The sequence below is a fragment of the Diceros bicornis genome, chromosome 3 (genome assembly GCF_020826845.1).
Source record: "Diceros bicornis minor isolate mBicDic1 chromosome 3, mDicBic1.mat.cur, whole genome shotgun sequence".
In the NCBI taxonomy this organism is placed as follows: domain Eukaryota; kingdom Metazoa; phylum Chordata; class Mammalia; order Perissodactyla; family Rhinocerotidae; genus Diceros; species Diceros bicornis.
Window position 1 is genome coordinate 87,873,008 of NC_080742.1, and position 17,803 is coordinate 87,890,810.

The following is a 17,803-nucleotide window of genomic DNA, read 5'->3' on the forward strand; positions in this document are numbered from 1 at the left end:
AGGGGTATTACAGACAAGAAGTGTGAGTCAAGACAAGAAGGCATGCACCACATGTGAATATACTTAACACTACTGAACTGTACACTTAAAGTGGTTAAGATGATAAATTTTACGTAATGTGCATTTTATCACAATTAATTTAACTTAAAAAAACAAAAAAGGGGCTGGCCCCATGGCCTAACAGTTAGGTTCAGCACGCTTCACTTCAGTGGCCCAGGTTTTGTTCCCAGATGTGAACCCACACCACTCATCAGCAGCCATGCTGTGGTGGCGACCCATGTGAAAACAGAGGAAGACTGGCACAGATGTTAGCTCAGGGCGAATCTTCCTCAGCAAATAAATAAATAAATAAAACAAAAACAGGTGTTTCCTAAAAAAAAATGATCTGATTACACACTGCCATTTGTAGCAAGAAATAAGCTGACCAGTCTGATTTCGTAGAAGGTTCATGTAGAGAGGCAATGGGAGATTCAGTAAAGAAATAGATTGAAGCTGGATTGTGAAAAACCTCATGCCAGGTGGCACTTTATTCTCACAACCAAGGTTTCTAACTTTGAGGTCCAAAGACGGGCTTCAAGTTTCAGCCCATGAGCACCCTGTAATAAAGTTCGAATGTTTGTTCATACGTGCATTTTGATCTAGGGAGAGGGTAAATGCCTTTCAGATTCTCAAAAGGCTTTATGACTTAGAAAAGTTGAAAACCATTCATGTAGGCAATTGGCAGAGTGGTCCGTGTGGGGACGGGACGGGGGTTGAGGTTATATGTTGAGCCCACATCCCTCCCTCGAGACTCGTTCTTAACTCTACGCCAGATAGTATTTAACAAACTGATGCCATTCCTCTCCTTAATGTGTCTCATTCACTAAGTATTCAACAGAGCTATTGGCAGATTACAAAAACAGCTCGTCAGAGAAAGCTGGTGACACCTCTTTTAGGAAGGAAACTAGCAGAGGGACAGCAGTGAAGAGAACCCGTAAAGGGATAGGAGGGAAGGAGTCAATAAATGAAAATGCCATAGAAGCCAAAGAAAAAATTCTTGGGGAAAATGAGGTGGTTACCGGTGTCGAGTACCAGAGAAGGATTAAGAAAGATAAGGAATGAGAAAAAAAGATCTCCAAATTCAATGACCTTCAGATGCACGGTTTCTGTAGGGTGATGAAATAAGAGGTCAGAGGTTAAAGATGTCCAAACTGGGACACTTGGAGAGCAAAGGGGGATGCTATTGACAATTTGGTCGCAACAACAGGCGTAAACCAGGACTGTCCGGGGCAAACAGATAGTTACCTGGTTGAAGAGGAAGTTAATAGTGCAGCCAGGAAGGCAGGAGATACCATCCTTTAACCCAAAGAGTTTGTTGTGAAAAAGAAGACAGGACATGAGTCAGAAGAACTAACAAGGATAAGGAAAGGCTTTATCAGTTACTTATTTGGGAGTCAGGACTTCTGGATGTTTTAAAGGAGAAGGAAAGGTGTAAATCAATGAGAACATCCCCTCTCCTCCATCCCACTGAACATCATGACGCATACAGAGGGCCCTGACATTTCTTCATGAATGTTGACTGTGGGACTCCAGTCCTCCAGGAAGCAGGAAGGAACAGAATAAGCAGGAGAGGGGAGGGGCCTTTCTTCCTTTCAAACTATACGGAAGGAGAAAAGAAAACAAGAAAAGGCAGACCATTTTATTTCAACCTAGTGAGCATCAGAGATCAAGCTGTCAGAGAAGAATGCATTTCCAAATTAGCCTTCACTATGGTCTTTTCTTCAAGGGAAAAAATTTAATAAGAAAGTGACTCTCTCTTCAGAGTTCTTTAAAGCTAATTCCTACATAGATCGCCAGAACCGAACAATAGGGAATACATCCATAGCGCCATATATAATTTCATTCAGTGTTGAGAACTTATTTTATTTATAATTTCATTTCAGGTACAGCTTGGGGGCTACAAAGAGGTCAGGGGAACACTCACCCTGCTAAGTTTAAACTGAGTAAGAAAACAAGGGTTGGTGTCGGGATACAAAGATGGGACCATACTGATTGTGTGGGCGGAGAGGAAACCTTTCAGCCAAATGTCAGAAAGAGGTTAATAAAAATGGGGTTCATCTACAGATAACTCTTAAATTACAACTAGGCAATTCATCCAAACTGAGCACAATCTTAATACAAAGGGGAGAGGAAGGCTTTCACAGAACATAATAGAAATGGGGCCACGCCAGCAACTAGAAGGGGAGAAGCTGTACAATATGCCAACACTGTAGGGTCAGTGATTGGTCACTACGGACACTCAGTAGCAGGAAATTGTAAGGCATGAATCACATTCGAAAACTCAGAACTCAGGGTATATATTTAAATAACCAGATGGACAGGTATTTACTATAAAAGTCAGTTTATTTTCCATCCCTGTGTTTCATATTTTCCCTTTTTGTCAGTAATGAGCAATTAACTGATTGGAAATCTGCTTGATTAAATAAAATTAACAAGTTCATAACACACTACATTTCAGGCTAGAAAGCAAGAGGTTGAAAAATATTCCCTAACCCAAAGCAAATTAGGCAGCCCTCAAAATTGCACATTTTCCCCCGGTTCACTTACATAATTTAAAATATATATACAGAATGACCTTAAAATATTGATAATTAGCATAGAATTCACAGCCTTGAAGACATATACTCTACAAACTTCTAAAGAATAGATACCTAGATACCCCTCAAGCCCTAGTAATCCATTAGTGTGATTCAGTGTCACATACTTAGCACTTACTAAGACAAAAGGTGTTTCTGTTTTCCCTAATTCTAGTCTTCTGCTGAGGTAACTCAAGGAACCCGGTTGTGACAGAGATCAATCCTCTGAAAATAGGGCTAAGCAGATTACCTTCCTACTGGATCCTAAGCTCCCAGACAGCCAGTCTGGGGTTGAGTACTTCGGTTGTGAGTTACACATTGGAATGTTCACGACAACTGATGTACCGTATGGTCCTTGAAAGGAAGACCGACTACTCCCAGGAGTCAAAGCTAATTTTGAATGAAGACAGAGGAGAACAAGTTGACAATAATTTAAAGATATTTCCGCTTCTGGAGCTGAAGGACTTTAGACCAGGTACAGAGTGACTGAGCCAATCAGCACGTAGCATGGTTTTTCCCACCATCGTTAACAAAGGGATTCTTAGTCCACAGCAGGCGTATGCTCTATCCAGCTTGAGCACTTTTATCAGGATTTGATGCTTCAGAGATGAGCCACACTGCAAACATTACTAGGGCAAAATGAAACGATCCTTTCTATTCATGAAGCACGTAGCTGATACAAACTATGCGCGACTGCCTTGTGGTCACTCAGCTTTCCAGGCTGGAGAACAAGGGTCCAAGTCCAATATAGCATTTAAGGTTAAAGGGATGAACCTCAACAGGCCAAACAAAGATGCTGATGGATTCATAGGCCATTCAGTACATTCATGAAACAACAACAATAAAAATCATCGACCATAATTCCTGTAGTGTAGAACAACAGCCCAGCCTTCACTCTGGTCAGCATCTCAAGTGGCTGACGCTGTTGAAAGAGGCTTGACAATCTGAGGTTATGCTGGAGCTCTTAAGACAATCCCAAAATAGGGTGAATTAAAAGAAATCACACTCCTGATGTGTCTTCTATTATTCTTGTTCTTTTGTGCGCAGCGGTCACTCGCTCAATATGCGAGCTTGTCGTCTTTGCATAAGATAGTGTATTTCCCTTACTATTAATGGTGAAATAAATAGAATTGTACAACTTGTCTGTGAACAGAAAAAAAGTATTAAATATGCAGTGACAATTTAATTAATTCTGTTAGAGCATCATGTTTTGAACACAATAATGAATTGGGACAATTACATTCATTTTGACTTCATACAAAGATAACTTAATCTTTAATGAATTAGAAAACAATTTTGAAAATTATAGTTAATATTACAAAACACAATGTTATATTACAGTCTCCAAAAAAAGAATTAAGGTATATAAATTAAATAAGTTGCTATAGGTAGAACAGAAAATGGATACTGGAGTTCAGATTACCAACAGTGTTTCTTATAATAGATCCAGTTTTCTTTCTATTGCAATTTCTAGTATGATCACACCAGCAGGTTCATCAGGAGATATTCCTCTCTACTTAGCGAGGATGTCAGAAGTGGAACACAGAGTTATATGGCCCAGTCTCTAGAAGCTAGAAGGCAGCTGGGCAGAAGAAAGCATCCTTCCCGATAGCAGAGTACATCGCCTTCAGGCAGCTCAGGGAATCTCAGGTGCTGAACTATCCTCAGGGGTCCTTGGACAAGGCTGGAGGACAGTGTCTGGACTTGGGGCAATTGAGGCTGCCTCCAACTAGGATGCCCTAGATTTAGGGACAGGATACAGAACGCATGCCCTGGTGGACGAAGCCATTGCCAGACTCGCTCAAGTAGACCTGTCTTGAGCACCCGTCTCACCAATAATGTGACAGAGTATGTCACATGCTTATTCAACAGAGAGCAACTTTCAAAAGCACAAGGCCTTATTCTGTATTGGTTATTTCCCAGAAAGTACAAAATTCCACACAAGAATGTCTGAGGCACAATAGATATTTTCTCACGACTCAAGGTTCATTTTGGAACCTGCACACCGTAGTGTTAATTACAGCAATGCTTCTTTTTTAACCCTGTGTGGCTTGGCATATGCTGTAATTTTCTTCAGAATTCAGACAGAGAGGACCCTGGAAGAGTACACTGATTAATGGTTTGTGATACTTTAAATAAGTCTCTCATCATTTTTTCTGGAATTATAATGACAATACTAATTAGATTCAAGTCAAGGGCAAACCAAGGGCCCTTTCCCTCCTTGAAAAAAGAAATGTGTCTTTCAAACTAATAAAAATGTTAACTTTCACAAAAGGAATGCGGCAATCACCAATTTTTCTGGTTTAAGATGTGGTTTAAGTAAATTCTTGGAACTCAATTAATAAGAAAAACTACGAGTTAAAAAAAAAGGCACATACTTACCATGAGAATGAAAAAGTAGAAAACCCACATCCATCCCAGGTTGTCCTGGATCAAAGACACTAAATACTAGAAGGGCAAAAAAGAAATTACAATATAATTCTTTACAAATTAACAAAATGAAGTAGCTAAAAAGTAGATTCAACATGGCTCTTCTAGAAAATAGAAGGGAGTGAGGGCTTGTATGCTGTTTTGCAGTTTATGAAGAAGCTGTTTCACATACACGTTCCTATCTAAGCTCTATTGCTGGCCTTCACTCTGTAAGCTGGCAGAAGCCAAGCACAAGAACTGCAAAGCAGAAGACACGAGTTCAGAAGGTTGATTTTTATTCACTTTGCTATTAAGAAAGGAGGGTGAACATCCTCAAGCCACTTCCGTTTAATCCTTCTTTCTTCTAATGAAAGGTACTGTAATTGATGCTTTCAAAAATAGTTTATCTTAGGTATACCACTCATTTCCCAATTATGCTATTTGCTCATAGGGTTACTATCTGACCTCAACATTCTACAGCATATTCTTTTACTTTACTTTCAATTACGAAAAAGGATCTAAGAGCATTTAGATTTTCTTCTTTTTATTACAGTAAAATATATATAACATAAAATTTGCCACTTGAACCATTTTTCAGTGGACAACTCAGCAGCATCAAATACACTCACAGTGTTGCGCAACCATCACCACTGTCTATTTCCAAAATTTTTCATCACCCCAAACAGAAACTGTGCACCCATTAAGCAATAACTTCCCATCACCCCCTCTCCCCAGCCCCTGGTAACCTCTAATCTGCTTTCTGTGTCTATAAGTTTGCCTCTCCTAGATATTTCATGTTAAGTGGAATCACACAATATTTGTCCTATTGTATCTGTCTTATTTCACTTAGCATAATGTTTTTAAGGTTCATCCATGTTGTACAATGTATTAGAACTTCATTCCTTTATACAGCTGAATAATACTCCATTGTACAGATATATCACATTTTGTTTATCCATTCATTTATTGATAGACACTTGGATTGTTTCTACCTTTTGGCTATTATAAATAATGCTGCAACAAACATTGGCGTAGAAATACGAGTCCCTGTTTTCAATTCTTTGGGGTCTATTACTAGGAGTGGAATTGCTGGGTCATAGGGTAATTCTAGGCTTAACTGTTTGAGGGACCACCATAGTGTTTTCCACAACACAGCTGTGCCATTTTACATTCCCACCAGCAGCGTATGAGAATTCCAATTTCTCCCCATCCTCACCAATACTTGTTATTCTCTGTTTGTTTGTTTTTTTATTATAGCCATCCTAATAGTTGTGAAGTGGTATCTCATTGTGTTTTGGATTTGCATTTCCCTAATGACTAAGGATGTTGACATCCTTTTATACATTTATTGGCCATTTGTATGTATTTGTCTTGATAATTTGTCCCTATGTTTTCTTCTAAGAGTTTTATTGTTTTAGCTCTTTAATGTTAGGTATTTGATCCACTTTGAGTTAATTTTTGTATATGGTGTAAGGTAAGGGTCCAAATTCATTCTTTTGCATGTGCATATCCAGTTTTCCCAGCACCATTTGGTGAAGAAACCATTCTTTCCCCATTGTATGGTCTCAGCACCCTTGTCAAAAATCAACTGACCACAGATGTGAGAGTTTAACCCATATTCTTTGATCCCATTACTAGTGAAATTTATAAGTGGAAGAAATTAAAGCAGAACACCTGAGTGATTTAGCCTAGATCACATCATGCAAAGCAAAAAAGCAGAGGTCTAGCTACCCATTAAAGGAAGCACAGGGGCCCTCCAAACTGTTTGACTGCTACTTTGCCTTTCTTTTAAACAGCTTTATTGATACATAATTTACATAACATAAATTATATGTTGTATACATTTAAAGTGTACAACTCAATGGTTTTTAGTAAACTTACAGAGCTGTGCAACTATCACCATAATCTAATTTGTACCCATTAGTAGTCTCTCCCCCCACTCACCCAACCCTAGGCAACCACTAATCTAATTTCTTTCCCTACATATTTGCCTATTCTGGATATCTCATATAAATAAAGTCACATACAATATGTGGTCTTTTGTGACTGGCTTCTTTCACTTAGCATAATATTTTTGAGGTTCATCCATGCTGTAGCATCTATCAATTCTTCTTTAATTGCCAAATAATACTCCATTATATGAATATACCACATTTTACTTACCCATTCATCAGTAGATGGACATTTGAATTGTTTCTACTTTCTAGCTGTTATGAACTCTGTGTACAAGTGCTTATGTGGATATTTGTTCTCTTTTCTCTTGAGTAGATACTGCAATTTAATCTCACTGAGGCCCTGCTACATGCCAAAAACATACTAAGCATTGGGAACACAAAGATAAAGGAGACAGAATTCCTGTTCTCAAGGAATGCAGGGTCTGGTACAGTGGCCAGATCAATAAACCAGTAAATGTGACACTCTGTGACAAGTGTTCTGTTAGAGGTATGCACCAAGTGCTATGGAAACCAGGAGGAAAAAACATTGTTTTTTCTTGGGAAGTCAAGCAAAGGTGGGGGGAACAAAGTTATTCAGGGTGAGTTAAGGGAGTGGCTGAGGATAAGGCTGACAGAGTTTTTAATATTAAGTCACGGAATTCAGGTTTCATACCTCAGACAATGGGAAATCATTCGAAAATCAACATAGAAGGGGAATGAGTAAAGCTAACAATGAATTACTCCTGATTCTGCTTCCCAAACCATGAAAGTCAGTCTATTACTGACCCAAGTTCACAGTTAAGGATCTGAACACTGGCAGGTGAGACATTCTCAATAAAAGTAAACTCCCTGAAATGCTAATTATACTCCACCCATTTGGGATACAATGAAGAAAACATTAATGAGGAAGAGTAACTGAAAAAAACAGTAATTTCAGAATTACAGTCACCCCTTACTCCTTACATAAAGATATCTCAACTGCTGGCCCATTGCATTTTTTGGTTCCTACTCCAGAGCATGATCAAGTAAGCAAATTTCTCCTGTCTTTGCCAAGTTTTTTCTCCCCTTTAGTCTCATAATCAAACATGCTAAGCATATCAATCATATCAATCATCCATTCTACAACCACTCAACAAATATCTGAATGTCTACTGTGTGCCAGACACCATTCTTGGTACTGGGACTACAGCAGAACACCGAAAACACAAAATCCTGCCCTCACGAAGCTTACATTAGAGTGGGAGAGACAGACATTAACAAATAAACACATAAATGTGGCTGCATAGTCATAGGTGTTGAGATGGTTTCTCTTCCTCACTACTTGCTCTCTCATTAACCACTAGCAATCAGACATCGGTGATGCCCCCTCAAGCAAGCAAAACAGCAATCTTCCAGGCCATTAACGACCTAAATGTCAAAACAACAAGGCTTTTTCTTCCACTCTTCTCCGGACCTCTCTACATCTATGATCTTACTGACTAACCTCCTCCAATTGCGGCTGTTTCTTTGCCCACTGGGCGTCCCTTGAGGTTTTGCCTATATTCTCTTCCCCCACTAAACATCTCATCACTTCCATAGTTTCAACTATTTTATCCATGCAGATGATTCTCAAATCCATATTTTTGCAAAATTAGCATTCAGTGACCTGGAGCACTCAATGACCTAGGGATGGTATACCCTAGGAGAGGCGTAACTCATGACTGTCCCAGAGAAGAGATACCTTTCTGAGATAAGGCTGAATTTAAGCAAAAAAGATCGATTTGAATAGTTCTGACTACCGACAGTAGGCCAATCTTAGCCTAGAAGGTCTCAAACTTTAGAGTGCATGAGAATCACCAGGAACGCTTGTTGAAATACAGATTCCCAGGCTCTAACCCAGCAAGTCTGGAGTAAGCTTAGTGTTCCACACTTTAATAAACATTCCAGGTGCTTCTGATATGAGACACTTATGAACCACCCTTTGAGACACAGCTGTAGGAAGCAGAGAAAGCAACAGAGTCCATGGTAATTTCTGGTGGGGATCCAGGTGAAGAACGTGTGTACCTGTATGAGTTTGGCAGGGAGAGAGAACATAGGGTTTCCATGTCAGGTGGGGGATAATAAGAAGCATGTGCCTTCTGGCTTCCTTAGAGTGCAAAGTTTGGGCTGGGAAGAAGGGCCTGGCAGGATAACGACTAAAGGATCTGTCTTGAGAGGTGTTAGCTTATTTCCAGACAGGAAGAATCTGGAAGTAAAAGTGGAAAGAAGGAACTGAAAATGTAGAGGGACCTTCCATGTTAGGTCATATCAGCCGGACCTCAGAGGAGACTAAAAACCCCAGGCTTTCAGTACAGTATACTACAGCACAAGAGTGCCACCTACTGTGGCCGAGCGGACAGGTGTAAATTCTTCCACCATTGAAGGACTACTTAACGCTCAATTTCAACCCCTCCCCTGCCCTCTCACCTGGCCCACCGCAGCTCCGATGCTCCCAGTTCCATCAACAATTCCTGTGACGGTCGCCAAAGCCTCACTGCTCCCTCGAATCCCCTCTTGGCGACCCAGGTCCGCAGAAATAGCAGAGCTAATCATGTTCGAAGGTCCACCAATAAAAAATCCTAAAGTCATAAACAGAACAGGTTCTTATTAAAACACTATTCGTAACACCATTAGGAATCTATTGACTAAGGCAAACTCTTATCCCAGTATTTTAATTAGTAGGTTGGACAGAAACGGAAAAAGGGAAAAATAGCCAGTAAAAATGGAAACTCTCCCAGATAGTATCATTTTCAAACTAGTTAGCATCCACTTTCCTGAAATCCCTTCTTGAATTATGTGACACTCTAGTATATTTTATGGAAACCAAAGATATAGAAAATATAGTGAACACGCAGCCTTTCGAATCCTGTGAAGTGTGCTCCTTAATAACTAATTGCACTAGCTTGTCAAATTCTATTCTGGTAGAGGTGCATCACAGAGCATTTAACCACCCAAGCTCAACCAAACACATTGGAAAAAAAGAGAGAGAGAAGAGAAAACACTATTTAAGCGGTGCAGGTGCTTCTATCTGCCACTGTGCTCGGTGAGGCCATCCATGGACTGAGCCTGAGCTGGCCCATGTGAAGCTGTTCACAAGGCTGGAATCAGTTCCATGTGCCTCATGTAGCACAAACAGCTCTCACTATCCTGGAAATGATCTAAGGCTTAAAAATAAGGAATTTTTCTATAATATGGTCCCTCACTGAACTCAATTGTTTCATCTGGGGCTCAAGTGAAGAAACTCTCACCAATTCCACACAGGAGGAAAAACTAGCTAAATGGACTTTTTGAAAGCTGGTGAATTGGTTTCCACTGTGGCATCTTCCTAAGTCACTTCCAGAAGTAATACGAGAAGCTGGGGCAGCAATCAAAAATTTTAGGAAATCTTCGTCAAAGGTGACTGCTTCTGGAACAGCAGGACTGAGAAGTCACATAATAGCAGAGAAACAGACTATGGAGGAGGCCTCTTTCCTTTTACCACTTGAGTTCTCTATAATTAAGGTTTTAGTATTACTCAAACTGAGGGAGAAATCAGTTTCCTTTTTATTTATAGAGGAGTAGTACAGTGAAATGGAGCCATATGCCATACCTGTTACAGCCATCAGAAGTGCATTAATGGACTTATTGTTTGGAGAACCTGTGAGGAAAGACACAGACACAGGAAGCTGACTTGAAAAGCGCATTACTTGTGCCCCCACTGAACAGCACACAAAGATCTGGATCTCTGTAACCTCCCAGATCACCCAGAGACAACAAACGGACACAACTCTTTCACCACCTCTTCCAACTTTTATCTGTAATGTCCGCCTCTTGCTGGTGCCCAAACTAATGAGACTTTCTAAAAGCTACAAAAAAACTCTACTCCCATCTCAGCAGCATCTTAAGGAACATATCCCAAACCTACTAATTACCATCTTTCCTCTTTTGAAATGTTTTCCCTTTTATTGTTTTATTGGCTCTAATGCCGTCCTTCTGGAGCCTCCCCTCAAACAAAGCATACACACTCCCAAGCAAGCTTTTAAACAAACCAACAAAACAGAAGAGATGCCAGTTTCCTTCCCAACACAAATAAAACCATGTGATGATCTTTCAACGGGCATTTACAGGACAATACAAAGGTCCCATATCATGCCTTTGTAGCTGGTCTCAAGGATCTCCCAAAGGTTGATCACTGACTCAAGGCAAATGCCTTAGTCCTAAGAGATCAGGGACACAATTTAATTACAAGGGAACGAATACTCACGACTATATCCAACGAGGGACCCAACCGCCAGAAGCAGACTCAGAGCTAAAACTGGTGCTCTCTTCTGTAATACGTCCGAGATGAAGCCTTGCAAAGTTCCACCTTCAAACACAAAGACAGCATTACAATCAAAAGTGTTTACAATTTAGTTCAGTTATCTGAAACCTGCCCACCACACACCCTCTAGCCACTATCAAGATCCTAACACTGGTCTATCCCAACAGCTGGCTGACTCTCCTAAAACGTGTCCTCCACAATTTCCTCTTAGGAAGATTCCCTGTTAATCACCATGATGGCTAATTGGGACAGGACACCACAAATTAGACACGAAAATAAGGAAAAAGGAAAAATCATCAAAACCACCCACTGTCCCTTGCTGTTTTCCCTTCTCAAACCAGCTGTGAAGGCTTTTCTGATTTTTCTGCTCTTTATTTTAAAAGATGATTAATTAGGAACAGTGCCTCAGGGCCAGCCCCGTGGCTTAGCGGTTAAGTGTGTGCACTCCGCTACTGGTGGCCCGCGTTTGGATCCCGGGCGCGCACCGACGCACCGCTTCTCCAGCCATGCTGAGGCCATGTCCCACATACAGCAACTAGAAGGATGTGCAACTATGACATACAACTATCTACTGGGGCTTTGGGGAAAAAAAAAAAAAGGAGGAGGATTGGCAATGGATGTTAGCTCAGAGCCGGTCTTCCTCAGCAAAAAGAGGAGGATTAGCATGGATGTAAGCCTCAGGGCTGATCTTCCTCACAAAAAAAAAAAAAAAAAAAAAAGAACAGTGCCTCACAGGCTATTAGTATTGACCAATAAATATTCACTAAAATTAAATGCAGCAATTATGGTTTGGTAATAACCAACAGGTCAGGGTGTTTAGAAGGAGGTGATGTGAATTCTTCAAGCAACACAGTCACATTTAGATACAGTCCCATTTTGGGGTTCTAGGGGCTATGGGTCATCTGGTTCATCCTCTTCAGACAGTAGGACACAGAAGAATGGTCATGTCTAAAGGTGGCAACCTCACCTTTGGCTCTGGATCTAACAAGGGCAGACAAGTTCAAACACAATAACAGTATATCACCTAAGGGTACACAACGTGCTTTCCTGTGCTCTGGGCAGTTCAGCGTTACCACAATTCTCAATGTAAACATTACAGAAAGGACATTAAGGTTTTGTCATAGCCATATAAGTAATACTCACTAAAATGCATTCTGCACCTCTGTCTTATTTAAAAGTTTCTTACTTTCTTGTTTACACTTTCAGCTACAGCAAAAAGTCACTATTAAAATCTGCTGTGTACAATGAAGCAATTGCAAAATACAAAAATTCATCCTTGCTATTATTCCTACCTCTCTGATCTGCAGATCTATACACTCAGCTGATCTTTTCCCTTCTCCAGCCAGGGGTGGTGGGAAAGGTGGGAGGTATATAAAATGAACACATTCACATTGTAACTTGGATCTCTGACATACCAGTAGCGTTAGAGCTGAGATATTACTGGAAGTGTATGAAAGGGTTACATTTAAAGAGATCACAGAGGGAAACATAGCTGTGCTTCCCAAGACAAAAGAACTGATCCGTCAACAAAGGACCCAGAGAAAAGAGCCCTATAAATCACAGGACTGCCGTAGGCTGGGTCTTCCTTTCAATGGACTTTTTTTTTTTCAGAGTTTGGCTGTTTACTGGTAGGACAGTTTAGGAAAAATGGTTGTGGAATAATAATAAAATTTCAAATTATACCAGATTTCATAACCTAGTAAAAGATTACTAGTGACTAGCTCTTTCGTATAGAAAAAGATGCATCACCAACATTACCTATAATTCCTCCAACATCGTACCAAATGGACAGCTTGTCAGCTTCAGCTTCCTTCCATCCAAAGTTGTTACTCAGATAAAAGGGCAACCAGAAGAAGAAGGAGTAATTCACCAACTTCAAGCAGGCATAGGCCAGCGAATACTACAAGAAAAGCATTCAACCCTCAAAAAGGAACAAATAGCACAGCATGACCACAGTTTTAAATGTAATTAAAAAGCGAAATAAAAGAGAGGAGTTTGGGGTGAACAGTACCTGACTGTAAAATCACACATTTCTACAAATCCCCATTTGCCTGACTTTACCCAGTCCCCCTCTTCTCTTTATCCCCATTAGCTTCTAGAAAGGCATGTACAGCAGGCGTTTGGAATAAAAAAGACATACGACTATTTGTTAATTGTCCCCAGTTTCCTCTCCTTTCAGTTCTCTGGTAGAAGCAAACCAGTGTTTTGAACCTATAAGGCAGGGCACATTCTCATTATTTCTTTATTTAGACAAAGATATAAGGTATTCATGCCACTAAGCAGCATTAAACATAAGCAAATAAACCTAGTAATCATCACAGCTTTTATTGCAAATAGCCAAACTTTTTTAGTTGTTCTACTTCCTGCAAAGTTAATATTATAAACCGTGGAGAGCAATGGGGCTAAACTATAGTTTCAAGGTCTAAGAAAAGCATCAACATTAAAATTACTTTTGCTTTATAGTTTCCAACAGCTTTATGTTCCCACATCCAGTGGAAAAGCAAAGAATACCTTTGGTGAGTCAAAAATGAAAGAACATGATCATCGTGGGCCTTGTGGCTCTACTTTGAGGAATAAAAGTTGCAGCCGCCTTAAGATGGCAGTGGGGCTAAGACTCCTATATTCAACACGTTATTACCAGGAAATGCTGACATTTAGCATCAAAGGAAGAAGGGGGAGGAACAGAGAGACTGACTTCAAAGGGGGTCTAGCTAGTATATTCCTCCCCGGAGCTGCCAGCGATCCCCTAGGTATCACTTGTTTTAACACAGTTTCCCTGGCAAGGCAACAGCCGCCCCCTGGAGAGCCAGGTTCCCATCACAAATGCATTCTGTCCAGACAGCCAGCTACAAAGACAAAGGAATTAAGTTAACTAGATTTCCTTTACATCCCTGCCCACGTCAGGGAACAATAGCTTGTAAAATACAAAGGAATTGCAAAAGAGTCCCATAGTCACAACAAATTTAAGTTCTGTCTCAGAAATTAAACTATTACCAGCAGAATATTTTAATAACTAGTTAAAAAAGACAAGTTATTAGCATACGAACAGGCCGAAAGGAACTTGCATTTCCCTTGCAGTATACATCACCTTTTGGTTAAAGAATTGTGAGAACTTACACTTATATTTTAACTTGTACTTAACTATCTGTTTGCAAACGTCAGTTCTCTTAGCTTGGGGGCACAGGTAGAAGGGAACTGATGAGTGTAAGCATGAAATGTGAATCTAGCTGGGGGTTATATTCATAAAGCACCATTAAACAATGAAATAAACAAAAACAGGTGCTTATGCACAATACAATAACCCAAGATTACAGACCCCAGGGAAGACTGGCACACTTTCTACTCCACAGGAGGGGGAACTGAGACACAAGGATGGCTGAGTGACTTACCCCAGGCCTCACAGAGAGTTAGTGGGTAAGCTGGAACATAACCTAGGCCTCTTAAGTTCCACTCCCGTGCTAGAGCGCCCGAATCATCAAGACAGAAAAACTGCAGCAGAAGGGATTTAGTTTAGACGTTAGAGAGTTCTCCTGACTGTGAAGGTTGTGGAAACACTGGAATGCATTACCAAGAAATACTGCGGAGTATTCTGCCCTGGATATTTTAACAATAGGGCAAACTATTTTTTTTTCCTGGAATGATTAGAATACAGGCAAATAAGACAGACTTAACGAACCATTCAAAACCCTACTTGGTCTATATAAATTCTATAATATTTCAACAGGCCAAAATATACACGTAAAAATATCAATTTTGCCTTCTTATTCACATGTTGGATCAGGGTCGGCAAACTAGGGCTCATGGGCCAAAGCTGGCCGTGCCCATTTGTTCCCCATTGTCCATATTGTTTCTTTTGCTCTAGGATTGAGTAGTTGTGGCAGAGACTGCACGGTCCCTGCAAAGCTAAAAATATTTCCTATCTGGTTCTTCCCAGGAAAGAGGCCCTTTGCCAACCCCTGCATTAGACAATCAGATAAAATTTCAAGTGGTGCCAATATAGAACCAAGCTGAGGGGCACTATACAATATTCCACAAAGAAGCTAAATACTTAACGACGCTTTCTCCCAGGAAGAGCTCACACCCAGGCTGTGACACCTCACTGGCCTTGGTAAGGAGCCCTCACCGGTATAACTCCAGGAAGGCAACAAGCCTGATAAAAGCTTATTGCCTTGACTTCAGAAGTTGTACTGCCTTCTTGGATTGAATAATTAGGCTCATATTCATCTTCATTTTCAGCACCATTAATTAACGGCCTGTGGGCATCTTCTTCAAAATTTTCCTTTGCCTCAATAGCTGGGAGACCTAAAACAACAACGACAGCCACCATTTACAGAGTGCCTTCTGGGTGCCTGGCAGTGGGCTAAGTGCCTGGTATACATCATTACGTACAGGGTTGATATTATTTTATTTCCATTTTACAGAAGAAGCAACTAAAATTCAGAGATTAAGGTCAACTAAGGTAAATTAAGGTCACACAGCTAATGAGCAACAAACTCAGGACTCTAATTCTACTTTATCTGGCTTCGAAGCTATGTTTTTTCAACTACATCACACTCTCTCTCTTATATACAAAAAAATGTTAATTACATACTATTAAACTGACATGTCTGTGTCATAATACTCAAAAGACAGAAAAAATCATACATCTCTTTGCTTCTGTGGTTTCACTCGTACATATTCTGCATCTAACCGTAGATAAGTATCAAACTAAACTACTTTAATGAAGGAAAAGAAATCTGTCTTAAGAAGTGAAATTAGAAATACATCCTTGCTAATTTCTAGCCAGTGTCTCAATCATAAAACTCATTTTCCTTGAGTCTATAGAAGGCGAGCCTCACTGCCCTCAAACATCTGCAGCTGTGCCAGGCTCGGCCACAGTGTCTCCAAGACACAAGCAGCAATACGGCTCCTCTAATTCACTGAAAGGAGCTCACAGTTCTCCCGGGCAAAAAGAGACTGGCTATCCTGGCCTCAGATTTCTCTGAACAGAAGAGACAGCTTCTTCTCACCAATTTCCTCTGGTGACACCAGGAGCCCAAAGAAGATGATGATCCCACCAGCAAACTGCACAGCCGCCGTCACCAGAAAGGCATACTGGAGGAGAGAGGAGAGAGGCGCTTCTTACACATCCGGGACATTCATTAGGGGCACACGGGGGGAGGAGGTGGGTGGGAAGGACAGGGAGACTGGGAAGGAAGTGAGTGCTGAGTCTGTACCAGGTACTGAACTGGGTTTCATTTGTGTTTTCTCCTTAGTTTTCCCAGTGACTCTGTGAGGCTCAGAAAGGATCATTAAGGTTCCCTGGAAACTGAGCAGCACTATGACGATAGGTATTTCCTTATATCCTGTGAAATCAGGATCATGTCCCAAAATCTCATTCTCCGCACCACACCCACGGGAGACAATATCTGCCCTTGAAGACACCCTATCCAGGCAGGGAGATTAGACAATATACAAAACAATAACATAAGGCAGCAAGAAGCTGAATAAATGAGAAGGCCCAGTCCTAATAAGAAACACATACAGGAATCGAGAAGGAGGAAACAGGTAAAGAGGCTGAAACAGCCAGACATTTTAAGGAGGAGCTGAAAAAGCAATTGACCATCTTTCCCGTGGGCAGCTGAAGCGAAAGCACAGGCAGGATGAGACAGAAAGGACGTTGAAGCAGAAGACTTCTGCTGTGGGTAACAGGGACTAAAACTGATTTGGAGAGGTGATGATCGAGATTAGACTCCCAAAAGCCAGGCTGCATAGCTGAATTTTATTTGACAGAGAATGGAGCCTGATGTGGATAGACAGTCTAAATGTTTGAACAAGTCAGTGACAAAATTAAAGTAGTCTTTCCAGAAGCCAATCTGGGAGCAGCACATAGGGTGAACTGAAATTCTCGTCTGAACAATTAGCTTAGTACAATCCAGGTATGAAGCTAAGAAGCCTAGAATAAAGGTGACCATGAAGGTAGGAAGGACTTCCCGTTGACCGTAACTAGACCAAAATTCTTCACAGACCAAATCTTTGGTGAGCGGTTTAAAAATTTATCTACTTTTTAAATGAGCAACTTACTTACTTTTAATTATTTAGGTTTTTGAACAGGCAATACAGTCACATGATTCGCGTGAAAAAGTAGAAGACGTAAAAACTCTCCCTCCCACTGTTTCTCCCATCCACTCAATCCTCATTTTCCCACACACAACCATTGTTACTTAATTTTTACTTCCCAGAGATTGTTTTAGAAACACCCAAGCCAATATAAATATATACTCTTTAATTCTTCCTCCATTTTACACAAATGGCATCACAATACAGTTTTGCCTTCTTCACTTAACATACCATTGAAATCTTTCCCTATCAGTACCTGGTGAGCTTCCTAATTGCATTTCACACTGCACAGCATTCTGCTGAATAGGTGATTCAGAGTTGAACTATTTCCCTATTCGCTGACATTGTTATCAATCTTTTACTATCATAAAAAATGCTCATAAATAACCTTGTAGGTGTATCACTTTGTACAAGTTGAAGTACATTCA

The 17,803-nt window shown here is 40.5% G+C and overlaps 1 protein-coding gene across 6 annotated transcripts in view; it reads right to left on the reverse strand.

Annotated features, from left to right (window-relative positions):
- Nucleotides 1–2,363: 2,363 nt before the first annotated feature.
- The window catches only part of SLC37A3 (solute carrier family 37 member 3), a 41,106-nt gene continuing 25,666 nt past the window's right edge, over nt 2,364–17,803 (reverse strand). For all 6 annotated transcript variants that reach the window (XM_058531362.1, XM_058531312.1, XM_058531323.1 and 3 more), the window contains 8 exons: nt 16,286–16,370; nt 15,400–15,578; nt 13,035–13,176; nt 11,220–11,321; nt 10,566–10,613; nt 9,404–9,555; nt 4,998–5,063; nt 2,364–3,758 (listed from right to left, as the gene is read on the reverse strand). In XM_058531362.1, the coding sequence (XP_058387345.1) occupies nt 3,666–3,758; nt 4,998–5,063; nt 9,404–9,555; nt 10,566–10,613; nt 11,220–11,321; nt 13,035–13,176; nt 15,400–15,578; nt 16,286–16,370 (867 nt within the window). In that variant the 3' untranslated portion in view covers nt 2,364–3,665. The remainder of the gene's footprint in view (nt 3,759–4,997; nt 5,064–9,403; nt 9,556–10,565; nt 10,614–11,219; nt 11,322–13,034; nt 13,177–15,399; nt 15,579–16,285; nt 16,371–17,803) is intronic.